The 20,950-nt window shown below is 39.6% G+C and overlaps 1 protein-coding gene across 4 annotated transcripts in view; it reads left to right on the forward strand.

Annotated features, from left to right (window-relative positions):
* Positions 1-20,950, forward strand: part of ASPH (aspartate beta-hydroxylase) — a 175,400-nt gene that overhangs the window by 51,958 nt on the left and 102,492 nt on the right. For 3 of the 4 annotated variants that reach the window (XM_065902643.1, XM_065902645.1, XM_065902646.1), the window contains 6 exons: positions 7,634-7,726; positions 10,770-10,841; positions 15,341-15,463; positions 19,024-19,056; positions 20,314-20,370; positions 20,861-20,914. In XM_065902643.1, the coding sequence (XP_065758715.1) occupies positions 7,634-7,726; positions 10,770-10,841; positions 15,341-15,463; positions 19,024-19,056; positions 20,314-20,370; positions 20,861-20,914 (432 nt within the window). The remainder of the gene's footprint in view (positions 1-7,633; positions 7,727-10,769; positions 10,842-15,340; positions 15,464-19,023; positions 19,057-20,313; positions 20,371-20,860; positions 20,915-20,950) is intronic. The other variant, XM_065902644.1, reaches the window with a different exon arrangement.

The following is a 20,950-nucleotide window of genomic DNA, read 5'->3' on the forward strand; positions in this document are numbered from 1 at the left end:
TTTATCCTTTGCAACTACTGTATTTTTGTGAAATGGGTGTACTGGGTCCTACTTTACTGAGATCTTTGAGGGAGGCATATAAAAGTAATTCTTTTATATTGTTACGTATGTATAAAGACACAAGAATGCCTAGTTAAAAGATACTGCTTAAACAGAAGATGTGAAATGTCAAGCCTAGAAAAAAGTAATGAAGAAATAAAATGTAGTCTTAAGTATATGGTATAATTAAGAAATTTCCTACCTAGTCTAATCTTGAGAAGCTTGCTTATAAGTTTGCTTTGTACTCAAAACACATTTTTCCATGGAAGCAATTTTATGGTCTGCAGAGGTTTTGTACGCCAGTCCACAAAAACCTATTCAATTCCTCGTTTCCAGTTCTGCAAGTCTCAGTGTGACTGTGTTTCTATGGAAAAGGCATTTGTCATTCTTCCTCAGAATATTAGGAACACATTTGGTTTTACTTCTAAGTATTTTCCAGAATTCTTTTGATTATATGTGGGAATCTATTCAAATTGGCTTATATGGACAAAAAAACATTGATGCACTCACTTAACTGTAAAGTCCAAGGGTATTTGTAGGTTTTAGCTTTTGGTTATGCGAGGTCTGGGGACTTAGAGAGTGGTTTGGATCTCTCTGTCCATCTTTGCACTCTCTCAGGAGGTGGTCTTACTTCTCAGGTAACCTGCAGGCCCCTGTGGCTCATTTTTACTCCTTATCCATACAGAGTGGGGGATGGGATCGCAAAGCTATGACTACAAGACCATGGGCCTATGAGTACCACCCTTGAAACTGTGGGGTGATGGGAAGATCAGTCCCTCAATGTGAATTAGTGTGCTTTTACCAGAAGAATTAGAACTCGGTGCAGGGTAGGCCACACAGTGACTTTTTGTACCCTGCACTTCGTCTGAACCAAAGGCAGGCGGTTTATGGAACTGTTCCCCCCTCTCCTCCTCACTCTGTGCCTCCTGCTGCTGCTGCCCAAACAGGAAGAGTTGAATGGGATGAGCCTGAACGGGTATCTCAGACCTAGAGTGGTGGGAATAGAGAGAGCTCATCCCAGTTGTTGGTGAGCAGTACCCTTAGGTGATTAGAGGAATGTAAGAGAATGTTGTCAATTGATAAATACAGGTGAGTTGGGTTTATTTTGTTGCTAAACTCTTTACATTTTACCCTGGTTCTATCTAAAGAGAAAGTTTTTGTTCTTAGGGTGAGTATTATGTAGCAGACCAAGAAAGCTTATTCTCATGGAAATCTGATTTGGAGTACTTGGGAAAAATCCTTAGTAAAAATCTTCCATGTCATACCCTGCCTCCTCCACTTGTTTGAGTGTAAAAACACATAAACTAGATGTTTTATTAACAATTTTGGTTGTCATTTTTATGTAGAAATCAATTCCTGCAAAAACTTCCATTTTGTAAGGCCTGCAGAGCAGAAAATCATCTATTTTTCTTTGCTATCATTTGATTTCACTTTGTATATGTGTTTATTACTTTTTTCTTTTTTTTTTTTTTTTTTGTTTATTGCTCTTTATTACCATCTATACATCATAGAAGTCTGTCCGTCACTTCTTCCTCGCCTCAGTCATTACTTCTCTGTATCCTAAGAGGTTAGCAAAAGGTATATACTTAAAGTTTCTGTGTTGCTTTTGATAATGAATTAAAAACCCACATGCTGTGTCATCTCTCTTTCCCATGTATTGATTCACTGGAGAAATATTCAGTCTCTGCAGTGTACTGGGAGCTATTCTAGGCCCTGGTAAGAATAGTCCCTGTCATGAAACGCTCTGATATAAACAGGGGACAGGGAGAAGAATAAACTGCACTGCAGCTTCTAGTGCCCGCCTCCCCTCTGCCTCCAGTGTGCGCCCACTCTTAAACCCACTTGCAGGATCCAGCTGAGTCATGTCTGTACGCTGCTTTCTCTGATCCTCCTAGGCGGTTGGACTGTGTACCTTTCAGTTATCATGCTCATCATTTTGCTTCATTCCTGAACTTTGTTATTAGACTGTGGTTTAAGTCCCGTGCCTAAATAAAGTTACGTATCATAGTAACTGACGGTAACAGGCATGCAGTGTATGTTTATTGAAAGGAGAATCCAGGTCTCCTGCATTGCAGGCAGACTCTGTACCAGCTGAGCCACGGGGGAAGCCCATTGAAAGGTAAACATACAATATAGATAATTAAAATGTATTTTAGGTCTGTATACACTGTTAGTAATATTAGAAGCTGAAAAAAATTATTTAAAGAAAAACCCAGAAGCTTCTTCAATAATTGTTTTTGACCACCTTGTAAATTGCCTTTAGCCTTGTTCATGTTGTTGTGTGTATATGTAGGGAGTAGGGTGGGGGGTTAAGTTTGTTTCTTTAGAAGAAATAAAGGAAAACAGTAACTGATGGGAAAAAGTGTATATATGCTGGATTTAAATTATTTCATTTAATTCTTAAAGGCCTTGTAAGGAGGTACTATTTTATCTGCTTTCTGTATTTGCGGAGACCAAAGTTGTAGCAGTGTTTATGTGTTCAAGATGGGATTCAAATGGAATTCAGATGGAATTCTTGGTTCATATTCCTGAGCTCCTACACATGACCTCATGTTGTGAGATGTTAAACTGAGTCCACTCCATTCCAGTCTTTGTGGAGTCCTTTCATTGGTCCTGAAACCAGGCTCTTAGGGATCTTTGAGGCAGTGTTTAATTCTTCTGACCTGTCATCCTCTTCCTGGAATCTCTGTCCATCTTGGGTTGTGTGAAGATGATTTGAATCTGGAATGGCTCTTACTGTATGTCAAGGGAAGCTCTTAGAGTTTGCAGCAGTAGGACCGCTTTTGGCGTGCCTGCCAAGATTGTATCTGTTGAGTATACAAGCCAGGAACAACATGATTGGCATGGCAGTTAGTATGGGTGCCTTTCTGGTGTATCAGTTTCCCAGAATGCTTCTCAAATTTCGTGTACTGTTAGAGTTGTTCTTGGGCTATGTTGATTTGTGCTGTTAGACTGCTTGCATCTGAAGCAGTAGCAGTCCTGAGTACTTCCCGCATGAACCACAGCAGCCGGAGTAACCTGGATGGGTAAGATCAGTTTTTTATTATTCTGTACACCACTGAATTAGTGAAGATTGATGTAAAAGATTGTGGAACTGAATTTTTAAAATATCTTCACTTTTATGTGCTAAGTGTGTGAAATCCTATGAAGCATTGTATTATGTATAATCCTTATTTTCCAAAATTTTGGTGAGGAAGCAGTTTGTACGTAATTCTTGTAAAAAGTCAATTGTTCACTCTTAGAGTAAGAGGCGGGTTTCTAGGACCTTTCTGATGCTCAGGCCTATGCTTTTCGCCTGTGTTGGCCACCTGGTCCTTCCTCACTCCCAGCACCTTCCCTGCTGAAGAATTTTGTACTTACTGGTCCAATGCTTTACCTGGAGTCTCTTGTCTAGTATAACTCATAAGGCCATACCCCTGATGTCCTCCTATAATCTGTTTCAGTCTTATCAGTAAGTCCTTTCCTCATCAGTTTTTTGTGAATAGCCCCACCCCCTTTCCCTAAGGGTCTGTCACTTTCCCCATCTCGTATACTCTAAAGAGTTCATGTTTCTTATCTTTTTACTGTTCCCTTCCTATGGGTGATAGGGGTTTTGTGTGTTGGTTTTCTATAGAACAGTACCTTGAGTTAAACTTGTTTAGTCACTAAATTGTGTCTGACCCTTTTTGTGACGACATGAACTGTAGACCGCCAGGCTCCTCTGTGCATTTGATTTTTCCAGACAAGAATACTGGGGTAGGTTGCCATTTCCATCTCCAGGAGATCTTCCTAACCCAGGGACTGAACCTGCGTCTCCTGCATTGGCAGGTGGATTCTTTACCACTGAGCCACCAGGGAAGCCCACCTTGAGTAGTAGGTGCTGAATATTTGTTGTATGAATGAATGCAATATGCAATTCAGTAACTTTTAAAAGTTGCATATTTCTGGGGAGAAAATCCATTTGTTCTTTCCCATGGTGGTCTGGTGTAGTTGGGTAGTACTGAATAAATTAAGCTGATATTGGACTAGGGTAATTGTGTCAGGTAATTAAACTTGCTGTGAACAGTTGATTTAAGGTACTCATTCATTTACTTTTTATAACTTCTTCCATTTTGAATTAAAATTGGAGGCAAAATTACACACTTATTAAATATAAACTTTTTAAAAATTAATTTATTTATTTTAATTGGAGGCTAATTACTTTACAGTATTGTGGTGGTTTTTGCCATACATTGACATGAATCAGCCGTGGGTGTACATGTGTCCCCCCCATCCTGAATCCCCCTTCCCACTTCCCTCCTCACCCCATCCCTCTGGGCTGCCCCAGAGCACCAGCTTTAGGTGCCCTACACATGCATCGAACTTGCCCTGGTCATTTATTTTACATATGGTGATATACATGTTTCAATGCTATTCTCCCATATTGTCCCACCCTCGCCTTCAGTTTTTTTTTTTCCTAATTTATCTCATGCACTCAAAGACCTAAACACAAGGTATGTTTTTAAGAGAATTCGATGATCTTCCAAATCATACAGGAGCGATTGTGGTTGGCTCGCAGCGGTCATTCAACCCTATCACCATCAGGCAATTATGGTCACTCTGCTGCTCTTGCCAGTGGAGGAATAGAAGTGGGTTCTGGTTTTGACTATTAAAATGGGAAGAATGGTAAGAACTTGCAGGAAAAATTTCTTCAAGCCTGAGAAAGAAGCGGAAGAAGAGGTGGTTCTTTGCTTCTGGACAAAGTCTTGTCTCAAAGAGGACCTTGCCGCCTGGGGGACCTGGTTACCGCCCTGAGGATGAAGCCAGTGCTGAGAGCCAGCCAACCTGCTGTTAAATAATAAATTTCCTTTTTGTTCAAGCCAGTGTGAGTTGGTGTCTTGTTATTTGCAGCCCCAGCAACGTCAAAACCAATACATTCATTTCATAACCTGACTGACTATTTATTTCAGTGCTACATCCTTGCCATGTGTACCTCACAATAAATCCAGTTTGAAAACCTTTCCTTTGCCTTACACGTATTTATTTTTCTTGTTTAGTTTTTGATTTCTTTTTGCCTCTTCTCTTGTACAAGACATGGGTTTACCACTGTTTGCTGGGGAACACTTATTCATGGATTCATGGGCTAAAATGGACTTGGTTAGTAAGAAAAAGAAATTGGAAACGCCAGAGTAAAAGCTTTCATATGGGTTATCAAATCAGTAAGAATTATTCTAGAATGCGTTTTCATTAAATATTAGAACCTTTATAAGAGTCTAGGGAAGGAAAGATGTTAATAAGATCTTCAACTTCTTTGAAGTTTACAAAATAGTTTATTTTTGTGCTGATTTCACCTCTGGAAAATCACTGTGACCAGGTATCAGTAAATTTACAATTCAGCTGCCACTTTGGACAGAAAAGAAAACGGCTCAATATTTTCTCTCGTTATGGGATTTTGCTTCCTCATGTTATTTTTCATGTTTTACAATTTCAACTTTAGAGATAACTCCCAGCTGATTTAGAGAAAACTGGTTATTAGAGGCAATGTGGGTCTGGATATTGATGTGTAGTGGTAGTTTTCAGGCACTTTTGGCCTCACATTTTTTTTTTTCAAATGAAATTTTTCTCTAAATCCAATACAAATGGGGTTTTCAGGCAGCTTAAATCTTTCTTGTTTGATGGGGACATATTTTATTGCTTATTGAACCCATGGAGCACAGTTTGAAAGCCTGCTACAGACAGGCTTAGTAGAATGACCTTGTAATTTTTCATCTATCCTGAGATACCTTTGAGAGTGAAATAATTATACCAGGACAACAGACATAAACTGGGACTGTTTAGGCAAATTAGACTTGTGGTACTGAAACGGTGGATGATGCTAGGACTGAGATGGGCATCTCTTTGGTAAATAGTAGCAGGGAAATTGATGAGTCCCCATTCCTCCCTCTACAGCCCTAAGCCACTCTGCTACAGCTAGAGCCAGGGCCCTGTAGAGTCTGCAGTCATTTAAAAAGCAGAGCAGACATTCACTGGGTACACCCTGTCCTTGAGCATTGCTATGTACCAGTGTTTTCTGCAGTGCTCAGAGTGCAAAGATGAATCTTCTGTTCGGAAGATGAAAAGTTTACCCTATTAACTCAGCAAAACTTGGCTGAATTTGGCATGAAGAGGTCCATACCTGTCCCAGTAACTGTTGAGAGCTCTTAAGCATAGGTTATTTAAGTGGAAAAGCGCGTGGGGGAGTTTTCAGTCTTGAATTTGGATCTTGAAATGTAATGTGTTTTAATAGGCTTTCATTTCTTACCCCCACCCCCTGAAAGTGAACTATAATTAGGATCTCTACCTATTTGTGTATACCCTCTCTGGAATCTATAGTTAGGAGCAGAACAGGATGGTATTCCTTGGTGTTTGTTTTCTAATGTTAGATTTTTGCGTAAGTAGTGTCAGAAATGAGTCCCTAGAGGAAATACCAGTGATAAAGTGGGTCCCTGTGAACTGTTTCAGTGTCTTTTTTGGGATTTGGGAGAGGGGGTAGGAGTATGTTTTTGTTAATGAGAGAAAAATAAAGAGCTATAGAAGAGAGAATGGTTGGGGAAAACACAAAGAACCAGAGCAGAAGGGTAAATGAGGATTTCCCAGATTATAGCAGTATACCTACATTAAGTTAAACGTGCTTAAGATTAGAAAAGGCCTTTCTGTTCTGTCCTGACCTTTTCACTCCAGCCGTTGACATGCAGACACATGCCCTTTAATATCTGCTCCTGGTACAAGACTCTCAGTAGGGTAACAGAGAGCCCAGGGTTTGGTAAATGGAATTGTCAGGCTCATGACAGTCTAACTTAGTTTTCTAAATTTTTGTATTTAATTTAGGATGCATTTTAATGTGCTATGTACAAAATCTCAAAGAATTAGCAATATATAAGATTTTAGAGCAGCATTGACTTAAATCATCTTTCATGTTAATTTATCCTGATGTCCTATTTTCCTTAAGACAAAAAAAGAAAAGTGAAAGAATTTTTTTCCATATTTTTGTGGATTTTTTTATGGAATTGCATGTGTTAACTTTAGAAGGTTGTACATAGTGAGCTATGTGTTTTTTCTTCTCATATTTAACTATAGTTTTCAAGAAGAGTAATTAATTATATATAAATCAAAGAAAGGCATGCAGGCAATAAGAGTAGAAAGTTCCAGTACATCTTAGTTGTCTTATTGCTGAATTTGGAGTTCAAAACTTAGAAATTCATTAGTCACCCACAAACACGAGAGGAGATTGAACTCATACTGAACTTCTTTTGGCAAGTTCAGACATGACTTGTTATTTTATTTTACTTATTTTTTTTGACTTGATCTTTTAGAGATTTGTGAATATTCAAACAATGATTTATGATTTTTTAAATGAAAGGTTAATTTAGGTAAAGAGATGTTAAAGGCCCAGGTGAATTCAAAGAACGAACTATTTTCCAACTTTATTTTTTTATAAGCATATCAATATTCTCATGTAACAGAAACTGGAAAGCTTTGAATAACTGGCAGTATTGATGAAGTGTTGGGAAATATTATTTTACTTGGTTTAATGTGTCAAAAATTTTTTTTAAAAGAAAAAAAAAACCTTAAGTTAATTTTGTGAATAAAAATGCAGGCCTTAAAGAAAAACCTGCTCCAAAGCCAACAGTGCCGCCAGAAGAGACAGACATGTACCCTTGGCTGGAAGATCAGGTTCTGGAGAGTACAGGTAAGCTTTCCTCTGATTCTGACCAGACGCACCTAGCTGCATCCCAGGTACCCAAAGGTAGCAGCTTCCAGAGTCCTGTCTTATCCTTAATTTTGTTTCTCAATGATCGCAGAATAATGAAATACTGGGTTAGCCAAAAAAACTCGTCCCATTTTCCCATTAGATGTTACAGAAAAACCTGAACAAATTTGTGGGCCAAGCCAGTCCTTTTTCTTCTTGTCTTCTGAAATTTTATAGTAAACTCTCTATTTTTTTTTTTCTAGAAAAAATCCGCACAGGATCATTTTAATTTTTGAGATTAAGAGTCCCAGACACAGAAGGCTTCTCCTTGTCTGAGATCATAGTTAGAAACATCATGAACTAAGTGCTGTGTTTCTTGATTCCAAGTCCAGGATAACTGTGCCATATTATATTGAAAGTAAAATTAAACAGGTCTTGGACATTTAGTTTTGCCCTCTTCTGTCACATTATTTAATGAAGTAGGTCGACTGGGCTCCCAGTCTTTTTAATATAAGTCTCCTGTCTACAATGAAAGACTTTCCAGGCCTCCTTGGGATCATCTGTGAAGCCTGTTTTATGTCTACATGAATTCACACATCAATTCAAGTATTCCCTCAGGCACTCAAGGGCCAGTGACCCATATGATAAAAACTCCTGAAATCTCTTAATAAATTGTTAAATGACGTTTGATTCCATTACTCTCATTTCCTATTGATGATCTGGTTTTTATTAGGAAGTGGTATTTCTGCACATTTTCTTCTCAGTAGTTCTCAAAGAGTTGGTTTCATTTTGCCACCTATTGGAAATGTTAGGTATGACACTGCATTTTTACCAGCGATTTAGCTACTGAATCCAGATGGTAGTTGCGTTGATTTTATCACTATGTATTGGTTTACCTTCCTTTTAGTAAAGATTAGAATGTTGCTGTCAGTTCTTGTTGTTGTTCAGATAATCCCAGGAGAAGTTCCTGTTTCTCACATTCCTCTACAATTGCCGTAATCATGCCCTGGCTTCGCAGCAAGAGTGATATTTTTTTCCTTTTTTTTTTTTTTGAGAATTTAAATCCATATTTGAATTTAGCACCTCAAATTTTACTTTGCACTAAATTAATTTTTAAAAACCTTGTTAGTCAAAGCTGGTACTTACTCTGAAATGTGCCATTTGGTTTCTCTCTTTGTTTTTTTATTCTTTGTTAATATTACACTGTGCATATTACTGATAACCTGTCCCAAACTCCCAAACCCTTCAGTTTGTTATCAGCTCATATCCTTTTCAACTTCTTGGTGATATTTGCTTTGGTTTAAATGTTACCTTCCCAACCTTCCTCTTATTTGGGTCTCTACCTTTTGTCTTTTCTAACTACCTAGTCTATAAACAGAGGTACATACCTATCATTAAAAACACAATAAAATAGCTGCCCTCCTTGATCCCTACTCATGGATCAAGGAACCTGGTGGGCTGCAGTTCATGGGGTCACGAAGAGTTGGACACAACTGAGTGACTAATAGTTAACTTTCACTTGATCCCTACACTTCTTTTCATCTGCCCTCCAGTCCTTCTTCTCACTGTACAAGCCACACTTTTGAAAGAAGGATTTGTAGTTGCTTTTTTGTCTTATTTTACACTTAGTCTTTAACTCATTGCAGCCTGGCCTTTTTTTTTTTTAACCTTTTAACTCTCCCAAGGGGAGAGAAGGTACATCCGAGGCTCATAGAGAGATGGAACAGGTGGTGCACTCGCCAAGTTCAAAGCCAGTGCTGGTAACAGGTGTGACTGGAGAGGCATGGGAAGGCTAGATTGTGGAGGTCTTGTATTGCCTTCTGAGGTTTCAAGGAGCTTAGACTTTCATCTGTTCAGGCCGAGGGAGCCATTAAAGGGTTAACAGAGGAACAGAGTGTCAATCTCCACTTCTCTTTATTCACTTTATATTTTCCATGGTTGGTGCTGTCAGCAATTTTAAAACTGGGAACTCAGCTGGGAAGCTCTCGTGGGCATTGTGTGAGGACAGAGCAGAGATTGGCAGGCTCCGTTGGAATTCTATGAGAATAGGCATAAAAGTAGTTTGTGAGATGTAAGGATCTGTAAAACTAGAAGGCACTCTGTGTGCTTTAGAAACGGTTTTCTAGAATAATTAGCAAAATAGTCTTCTGGTTTTTTCCAGCCTGAAGTTCAAATTAACTTACTCTGTTTTTGTCATTAACGAAAACCTTCTCAGTATAACTGATGTCCTCGGTGTTTATCTCATGTGATGACATTCGTGATACTAAGCCTGGTTCTAAGCCTATGATACTAAGCCTATGTTCACCGAACATAGATGATGGCTGTTAGAAGATTTGTAGTAGTGTCAATGTGGTTGTAGCTTCTTGTTTATTGTATGATGTTGCAATAAGCCTAAAAATACGATAAGCCGCACGGTATAGTCTTAGTGTCACTACTAGTGTTCACATCTGCAATTTAAATCTGTTTGAATCTATGGATGTGACTGTCAGATGAGGGTCTCCAAAGCTATGAGGATTGTCTTGTAAGGTCTTCTACTCACACTTCCAAACACCTTCTGAGAGCAGGCAGCCAACCCTCACACCAGCCAAGGGGCCTTTTCTCCTGACTACTGGGGCAGACAGTGGTTGACCATGTGCTTTAATGTATATTGACTTCATCTTCTGCATTTTATCTTTATTTCCCAGTACTTCCTTTTCTGAAAACTTTGCCCCTCCTATTTTCTTTATTCTATTATTAATGTGAACATTGTTAACTAGAAACTGAAATAATTTTTTCTTTTTTTAAGAAAAATCTGAACTTGATTCATTTCTCATTTTTTGATATCTTATGGAGAAGTCTTTTAGCATTTATATCTGCTCTCAAAATCAATTTTAAATATCTACCATATTTGTCAACCTAAAACAAAGGATTGAGCTGTTATGAAAAAGGAGCGTAGCTGATTAATCCAATATATTCATTTTAATGTGTATACGTGGAGGTCATATTTCATGTTATGCTTTGATGTCTAAATTTTTTCTACTTAGTAATGTTTTAATTATTTTAGGACCTCAGAATATTGAAGATGAAGTACACGAACAAGTTCAGTCACTTGATGAAACAGTATACTCAGAACATGGTATGCATTAAAATATGTTTCATGTGTTACTAAAATGATGGTTAACTACATAAAATGACTTGAATATTATTTTAAAATTTAAGTATTAATTGAGTGGGCTTTTAAAAATTATTAGAGGACAAGTGTTTTTAAAATAACACCATGCTAGTTTTATTTTGCCCCATTTTATTGTTAAGAGAATAAACAAACGGAGACCAGTGATAGCATGACCAATGATACATCAAGAACAAATAACATTAGCAACAGGAGGAAGGAAATAGAAGAGAAACAGGCAAACTATAATAGGCTCTCTGGGGACTGTTTTCAACCCTCAAAATTATACTGACTGCTTGGGTGGCCACTAGAGCAAAAAGAAACTTTTAATTACATAGATCATATTACTAGGGAAGACACGAACATGCTGTTTACTTACAGAATGTAAAGCAATTCTCTAGCTCTTACATCTAAAAAGTTTAAGTTCTACATGTAGAATATTAAATGGTACTCTAGAAACTGGTGTTTTCAGATTTGCTAAGACTGTTTCTTGACTCATCCATTGATAAAAACACAGAACCCCGAAAGGGTTTCCCAGGTGGCTCTAGTCGTAAAGAACCCACCTGCCAGTGCAGGAGACTTAAGAGCTGCAGGTTTGATCCCTGGGTAGGAAAGACCCCTGGAGGAGTGCATGGCAACCCACTCCAGTATTCCTGCCTGGAGAATCCCACAGACAGAGGAGCCTGGGGGCTACAGTCCACGGGGTCTCAAAGAGTCAGACACGACTGAAGCGGCTTTGCACACACGCACCACCACAAAATGTTAACAGTAGGGTTTTGAAGAGAGCAGAACGCATGGTGTCCTGATAGTTCTATTGGATTGGTGTGAGCTGAAGGTGGCCCTAAAGGAAAAAAATTATGTTTCTTAAAAACAAACAATTCCCCATCATTTAAGCTGGGCTTTTGAAGGCCTGCTAAAGTATCTTAGTCCATCTGGGGTATTTTGGGGTTAAGTGTAAAGCATCCATCAAGTTCCACCTGTGCTCCACTGGGGAGACCAGCTTTGGCTGAGTTTGAGGGTTTTGCCCTTGGCTAGTAGGGGTCTAGGAGCCTGGTCCTTTAGTACCATTTCTTCTCAGCCAGAAAAGCTACTTCACCTGCCTGTGTGAGCAGACACAGGCTTTCCTTGCCTACATCTTTTTTTTTTTTAAATTTCAACTTTAACCTAAACCAAGGATGATGCAGTCTCAGTACATGGTTGATTTCAATATGATGAGGTAAGTGCTGTGATGGTGAAATACATGATGCTGGTGGCACTTACTCAGACTTTGGGGTCCCAGGGGCTTCCTGGAAGAAATGACATTTTGATTTAGGAGCTGGAGGAAGGTGCAATGCTTTGCCAGTCAAAGGTTGTTAGCAAAGTTTTAAGTAGAGGGCATGGCATGTCTGAAAGTCCAGGCACCAAAAAGATCTGAACACAGGTGGAGAGGTGAGGGGAAGGGATGTTTTTACTTGATGCTAAGAGGAGTTAAAACCATTGGAGGGTGTGAAGGGGTGTTGTGTATTCTGTCTGCAGTGTGAAAAATGAGGTAGAGGAATTGTCGGTAGGAAGATGGGACAGGGAGTCTTGTACTGGGGATCTGAGTGAGTCGAAATGCTTGATCAAAGTAAATTTCAGCCAACGTTGGGGGAGAAGAAAGTGGAGAGTGTGGTGGACGTCTGGGTAGGTGGATGCAGGAAGCCAGACACTGGTGGAAGGAAGCCAGTCTAGCACCTGGATTCCTTGAATCTCTTCTTTGTCAAGACTTTCTCCTCAGAAAACCACAGACCGTGGCTTTAAATACTACTTCTGAATACATATCTGCAGCCCTGATCTCTCATCTAAGCTCCTGGATTTACCTAACTGAATAACTAACTGACTAGAGATAAGATAACTATTCATATCTCTATATGCATGTTTTATGGATATCCAGACTCAAAATGTTCCTAAAACTGAATTCTTGATTCCTCTCCATCTCACAGCTCCACTGAAAAAGTTTTATTCCAGTCTTTTATATTCTAGTTCGTGGTCTTTATCCATTCAATTGCCGAAGCTAAAATCCTGGGCGTTTTCCTTGATTTCTTTCTCCTCTTCCCCTCTCATGCATAATCCATCAGCAAGTCCCTTCAGCTTTGCCTCCAAAGTGTATTCTGACTTCTGCAGCGTCAGTACCGCCATCCCTTCTTTCATCCACTTGGGTCTTTGCTTCCATCTTTGCTTCTCTGCACCCAGTGTTTGATGTGGCCAAGCCTGCTGTGGGCCTGGTCTGTTTCCCCTTGATCACTTTTCTCGAGCCTAGTTGGCCTTCTCTCTTTTCTCTGTAATCGCCAGGCCTGTCTCTGCCCTAGGACCTTTGACTCGTTCTGTCTCCTATTAGTATCTTCGTGTGTGTGTTCCAGTCATCACATCTTATCGGGCCACACTTGCCTCCTTGACACTATCTCTAACATAGACTCTTTGTCCCCATCTTTCTGTGTTTCATTGTCACGTTCTGGTCCTGCAGTTACTTTTATTAGCTGTGTGGCTTTAGCACAGTTCCTCAAGCCCTTCACCCTTCAAAGTTGGATGACTGCTCCCTCATAGGGTTGGGGCGGCAGTTGCAGAGGGCATTGCCCGTGCCTCTGGTGAGGTCTCCTGAGTTCTCAGGAGACAGTCTTCCTCATGGCGGGCTGTCCCTGGGTCGTGGAGATGCTCAGACAGTGTACGGTGCTTCTGCTGAAAACGGGCTTCTGTTGAATGGATGGCCGAGAGAGCTCAGCCCTGCCCACATAAAACCTGTAAAACTACACCAAATAAATAAGTAAATAAGGAACATGACTAGAAGAAAAAAAGAGTCGTACAGTTAGTGACAGGAAAAATTGGTGTGCTGAGAAGCAGAAAATCTGAAATGAGGAGAAACAAGATAGGAAGGCGCTGTGATGAGAAGACTGAAAACAAACAGTGTCAACATAAAAGGGCCTCATGGCCCAGCTAACACCTGGGAGCATCCCTGGGCCACACCAGGTGACTGAGTGAAGTGACTAAGAACTCGTCAAGTAGAGGGACCAAGAACGCCGTCCTGCAGTGTGAGGGGAAAGGTCAGCAGCCGTAGAAATTGTATTATTGTTACCACTGTGGTGACATGACGGTAAAAATATTAACAGCAGCTGCACAGCAACAAAAAATTTACTTCTTATAGTGAAAGTGAAAGTCATTCAGTCATATCAGACTCTTTGCAACCCCATGGACTATATAGTCCATGGAATTCTCCAGGCCAGAATACTGGAGAGAGTAGCCTTTCCCTTCTCCAGGGGATCTTCCCAACCAGGGGTCGAACCCAGGTCTCCTGCATTGCAGGCAGTTCTTTACCAGCTGAGCCACCAGGGAAACCCAAGAATACTGGAGTGGGTAGCCTATCCCTTCTCCAGTGGGTCTTCCCAACCCAGGAATCATACTGGGGTCTCCTGGTTTGTAGGCAGATTCTTTACCAACTGAGCTATCAGGGAAGCCCTTACTTACTATGGGCCAGGCATTTTTCTAAGCCCTTCAGTCCTGGTAACAATGCTATGAGTAGGTACTCTTATTATTCCTTTTTTCAGAAGAGAAATCTTAGGCCCAAAGTAGTTAAGTAACTAGCCCAGGGTCACACACAGCTGGTATAGGTGGTCCTAGATGGTCTGATTCCTAGAGCGGTACTGCACTGCACACCGCTGTCTGGCTCACTTGAGTTCTCTGGTTAGAATGGTATATGTGAAACATCCTCTGCATGAGGCCATGTCAAGTTACCAGTGGGAGGATGTCTCAGGCCACAATGACAAGCGAACCCATGCTGCAGTGGAGTCACACAACATGTCCAACATCTACGCAAGGGAAGAGAAATGGTTAACTATATCATGCCAGTCTCACAACAGAAAGTGAGCATCTTGACATAACTTAAAGGCTAAACACAGGAACCTTTAGAAGCAAAGAATAATGCTTCTGATCTAGTGCTGATGACCTCGCATATGGTTTAGCTGGTGGTTGGCTATTCTTTGCAATAGAACATTTACATAGAGTTGTCTAAAACTGCTACATGGAATTTTATGTCAATTCTCAATGGAAGATCACAAGGTGACCTTTTCTCTGATCTAGCGATCATTGAAGAGGCAAATGTAGTAAGAATTCTGAATTTATTTATTCAGTTATTAAATATGGATTGAGAACTTCTCATGGCTAGTCATAACCCCAGGCGCTGGGCAGACAGAGCCACTGAAATAGGTGAGGTCCCATCCTTAGTGAGTTTAAGTTCTAGTGAGAGAAGACCTGTTACCCCCTCAGGTGAACTAGCCTTTGGCCAGAGAGAGGACAGAGCTTCGGCGTGTGCAGTGGCCCGGAGGAGGGGCAGGGTGTGCCCGGCAGCTGCCCCGGGTACGTGCAGCCTTGCAGATGGGCCGTTGGGGTTTGTGTTGGCTGCTGCCAGGGGCCCTTGGCGTAGACCTGTGTCACTTTGTTCATCATTTTTGTTCAAGGAGAGAACCTGCACCAAGAACCGGAAGGACCAGCAGAAGAACTGCAACCCGAAGACCATGTCTTTGTAGGAAGTGATGCAGGTGACAGACACGAACCCATGGGAACTGGAGCTGTTCATGAAGGTAGAACGCTTTTGTTTTTGGTTTCTGAATAAAGCACAGTGAGTCATTTGTAATTAAGATTGTTGTTTCTTGAAACCAATATTTAACTTTTATCTAAAGTATTTTTTTTCTTTAACTTGAAGCTAAAAATTTCAATAAAATGAGTCTTTTCCCTAAAATAAATAAATGTCCCAATTTTTAAATTCAAAGCACAGTAGGAGGGATTCTGAGAATTTATGCATTTCTTATAGGATATAAGTGAAATCCTTCAGTACAATTACTGGACTATCCATCCTGGAATAGCATTTGTTATAAGAAATTCAAGCAACTGATGAAATATTGACCTTAATAATCTACCAACAGTCTTGTTCTAAAATGAACTCTGCGACTACAGTGGGTAAAATACAATTTGTAACCTAGGCATTGGCAAATATTTTTTTGTAAATGGCCAGTTGGTCATTATTTTAGGCTTTGCAGACCATAAAACCTCTATCGCAACTTCTCAGTTCTGCTGCCATGGGGCAGAGGCAGCCCTGGACAATGCCCCGTTGAGTATGTGTGGCTGTGTTCCAGTGAAATTTTATTTGGAAAATCAGGAGGCAGGCCCAATGTAGTCTACATATGGACCAGACTACATATTGACTGGTTATCAATATTTTAAATTAAATGCTGGCTATTTAAGTATCAGTTGAGTCATTTACTTTGTATTGTTTGCATTAGGCCAGTTAGAATGATAGCTATTCACTAATGACATATAGAAAACTTTTCATTCATATACTTATTGTTCTGTTCTGTTTTAATATGAGGCTGCCATGGTTATTTAGAGCCCTGCTAAATTAAGTCCACATGCTTTGTTCTTTTGGGGGTCTGTTCTCTGTACTCTTCTTAAAGTAGTCCTTTGAGACATTAATGAATTCTTAAATGATTTTAAGCCACAAGTTTGTACTCTACTTTTTGTTATTTGAAAATATACAAATTGTATATCATATTATACTTAAAATGAGTATGAAGGAAACATTGTTTTTTAAGAGAGATGTTTTATCTCTAAAGAGTGATGCAAGAGAGACTTCCTGGTGGTTCAGTGGTTAAGAATCCCCCTGCCAATGCAGGAGACACAGGTTCGATCCCTGGATTGGGAAGATCCCACATGCTCCAGAGCAACTAAGCTCATGGGCCACAGTTACTGAAGCGTGCGCTCTGGAACCCGAGAGCTGCAACTGCAGAAGCCCATGTGCTCTAGAGCCTGTGCTCTGCAACCAGAGAAGCCACCGCGATGGGAAGCCCAGGCACCACAACGAGAGAGTAGCCCCCACTCGCTGCAACTAGAGAGAGCCTGCACACAGCAATGAAGACCCCGTGCCGCCAAAAATTAAAAAAAGAGTGATACAGGAAAACAAGCCTATGCTGAAACTAGGTCGCAGGGTGGTTGATGACACCCAATACGAAGCGAGCGGTTACACAACACACCCCACGCACCATGCAGTAATCCTCAGAGTCTAGAGCACTCATGTAACAACACAGCCCCACTGGCCGCAGAGCGTTTAGACTGGAGGTGCCCGGCAGGGTTCAGGGTTTAGCTCAGCCTAAGCTGAGTTCAGAGCAGTAGACAGAACAACGAGAAACAGGCAGTAGATCAGATCCACAGCTCTAGTAAAGGTAGGAGGGTCTGGAGCCATAGTGTCCTGTATTCAGAGAGAAAACCTCTTATGAACAAGATCCACTAAGACGGGTTGATGCCCCATTACACTGCTTCTGATCCTGGCTGCATTTCAGTGTCCCCTGTGGAACCTTTAAAAGAATTCCAGTGGCCCACCCTGGTCAAAGTGGATTGGAGTATTTGGGATGTGGGGCCCCCAAAATTGGGGATTGTAAAAGCTCCTTGGGGATATGTAAGTGCCGCCAGGTTTGAGCACAGGCATGGTTGGGCTGTTTACTGTCTCCTGGGCCTTACTTCTCATCCTGCTCTGCTGTGTCTGAATGGGTTAAGGCTTGAATGTCTGTGCTTGGAGCCAGTGGGAATCAGGCAGAGCTGATGGAACTTGTCCAGGCCATCCAAGAACTGAGTGAACAGGTAGCCTCCAGACAATGTCGTTGGTAAATGGTTGCAGGGACTATTTTAAAGCACAAACCTTATGAGGAATTAAGTAGATCTACGTCTCACAATATTTAATATATTGGGGAACTATGTGAGAAGCAAACAGCTCCTAGTTTATGAATAAACCTATTTCCAAAAGTTTATGTTCATGCCTTTTGTTGAGAAAAGAAAGTATACTTTGCCATATAAATAACATTGTAAGTGATGGTTTGATTTCCATACCAACCTACAGAATTGTATCTGATGCATAATTTGGGAGGAAAATTTAAGTTCAAAATGCTTTTCAACATGTGTATGATCTCACTTGTGTTGTGCATTGAAAATACACATGTACAGACTAGCTTTTGAACTTTAGACCTTCTGGTATCGTATATATCATGATTTCTATGGGAAAACATTTCTGAGTAGGAATGCTGATGAAATGATTTCATCCTTCCCCAGCAATCTCTTGCTCCTTTCCATCTTTGGCCAGGATAACTAAGGAAGATTGACAGTTGATATTCTAGATGATGCTTATACAACAAGTTTGATTTAAGACACTCAAATAATTGGAAACATAAGGAATTTGATATTTTTGAGGTTAGGAGTTATAGGTCAAGAGTAGGCAGAAACACTTCTTAAAAATTCATAAATTGAAGAAACTTTATTTTCTGACCTAATTTTTAATTGGGGACATAGATTCAGTTTGAACGTAAAAGTTGCTTGTTAAAAGTCTTCAGAAATTAAAAATACTTACGTCCATATGGCTATCAAATTAACAGAGGTCATGTGAGTGGCAGCACTTGGCCGTCAGGGGTATGTAGATGAAGGCATCAACACATTGACCTTTCAGTTCCCCAAACATCTAAAGTCCCTCAGTTCTCCCTTTGTGTTTCCATGTAGAGACTGTACTTTTGCTTCCGAAAATGGCAGGACATGTCTAGAAAATAGATCAGCACAGGGTGTTGTGATGTGGACATAGCCTTTGTCACTGTGTTGTGAGAACAGTCATGTCCGACTCTTTATGGCCCCATGGACTATAGTCTGCCAGGCTCCTCTGTCCATGGAATTTTCCAGGCAAGAATACTGGAATGGTGGATTGCCATTTCCTATTTCAAGGGATCTTCCTGACCCAGAGATTGAACCCTCATCTCTTGCATTTCCTGCATTGGCAGGCAGATTCTTTACCACAGTCGCCACCTAGGAAGCCCAAGTCTTTGCTCTGTCTGAATCACCCTTCTTTTTTAGCTCAAGTTACAGTATTTGTCACCTTTGTGGGGTTGTTAAGTGAATCATGTAAGAAAAATATGTGAGGCATTTCTAAATGTAATTCTAGTGAAAAAGCTATTTAGCAGACATTTGTTGATATTTTCATGTTTTGTTTTAATACCTATGTGCTTTCAAAATAAAGTCAATGATAAACATTCATACAGAATATACATATATAAAATATATAAATATACCATTTATTAAGGTAGTAATCTTTATTTAATGTTATTATTTTCAGAAACTGAAGATAACTACCATATAGAAGAGACAGGTAAGATTTTAATTTGGTACTATTCTTTTCTAAATAGAATTAATCTTTTCCTATAAAAGAGAGATAAAATGATTATTTATTAACTATTATACTTTATATCAAATATTACATAATACATAATAAATGATTATTATGTTATACCACAATTATATATATATGTATATTTGTATGTACACACATATATATAGCTATGTGTGTACATATATAGATATGTGCATATATCTACATATAGATACATGTATATATGAATATAATTTTGTGCTTTTGAGGTCTGTTTCCTGAAGATAAATTCCCAGTAGTGAAATTATTAAGTCAAAAGGTACTGTGGGAGTTTGGGATTAGCAGATTAGAAACTGCTGTATATAGGATGGATGAACAGCAAGGTCCTGCTGTGTAGCTCAGGGGACTATATTTAATACCCTGTGATAAACCATAGTGGAAAAAATATAAATAAGTATATATTTATATATATATGTATACTGAATCTCTTTGCTGTATAGCAGAAATTAACATAATATTGTAAACCTCAATGAAAATAAATGAATAGAAAAAAAAATTTTTTAATGATAATTGAAAAAAAGATACTGTAGAACTGCATGTTTTGTAGTCCTAAATTAACAAGTCAGTGAATGGTCAGAGTTGTGTCTTGTCTCATATCATGTGTCCCCAGAAGGTATGGCCACACTGGAGATGAATGTACCATCTTCCAGTAAGCCTGTGTTGGCCAGTTTTTCTCCCAGGGTCAGAATAGATCCCTCTTTCTGTGGGACTACGTCATATTGTTGGCTGGCATTTAGGACCTATGTCGTTTCAACAATAGGCATCTACAAACATGAGAACTGCATTGTGGTCTGGGGTGCTGAGGTGTTGAGTCCAAGTGAGGGGCTAGGAATGTAGGTCCTCACTCAGGCTTGCTCGGGCAGGTGCCTGCTTGTGCCTGGGAGGAGGGTTCACTGCACTGCTCTGTGTCTCTGCCTCATTTTTTGTTCTTTGAATGTCATTGAATTTTCATTAAATGAGAATATAGCTCCATGGTTTTGTGGTTCAGTTACATTGATGATGGAAACTTTCTTATTCATCTTTGTATTTGGCATTTAGCACAAGTTAGTAGCTGTTGGTTTCATGAATGAAAGTTTGAGCATCATTTTGATTTGATTTCTGTCTACACTAGAAATTGTGCTTTTCCTGTTTTAAATATCAAGCATAATCCTTTTCTGAGACATATTTGTCATTTCCTAATTGTTTCCTAATTTACAGCTTCTCCAGCCTACAGTCAAGATGTGGAAGACATGATATATGAGCAGGAAAATCCAGGTCTGTAATGGATGTTTCTGTTTCAGGCAGTGACCAAGGTCATTTCTACCCAGGGTTAATGATTCACTCTGATTCAAAATAGAGATCTCTTTATAATACTTGAGTCATTTTTGGCTGCCCAGGTATTATACAAATTTCTGAATGTAGTTTAATATTACATGGAGAAATGGGGGGAAAGGAGATGTTTTTCAGATCACTGTTGGGATTCTGTAAATATTAATAGAATACTGGCAAGAATATTTGGGAATGAATGAGGCAGTGTGATATAGTGGAGCCAGATTTGGTGAAAATTCTAATTCTCCTTCCTATCTTTGTGACTTGAAAGGAAATTATGGCCTGTTATTCAGCTTAAATTTTATTAAATAATGATAATAATATCTGTCTTACACAATTGTGAGGATTAGAGTTAATTTGTTAATATTTTAGAGTAGTGTCTAGCAATGTGCGTGTTCTTTCATGTTTGGCAAAGGTGTATGTTTTTTCTCTTTAGATTCCAGTGAACCAGTAGTAGTAGATGATGCTGAAAGAACGTACCAAGAAACAGGTACTTGATGAATTTTTTCATTAGATTTTAAACATT

Source organism: Muntiacus reevesi, chromosome 12 (assembly GCF_963930625.1).
Source record: "Muntiacus reevesi chromosome 12, mMunRee1.1, whole genome shotgun sequence".
NCBI lineage: Eukaryota > Metazoa > Chordata > Mammalia > Artiodactyla > Cervidae > Muntiacus > Muntiacus reevesi.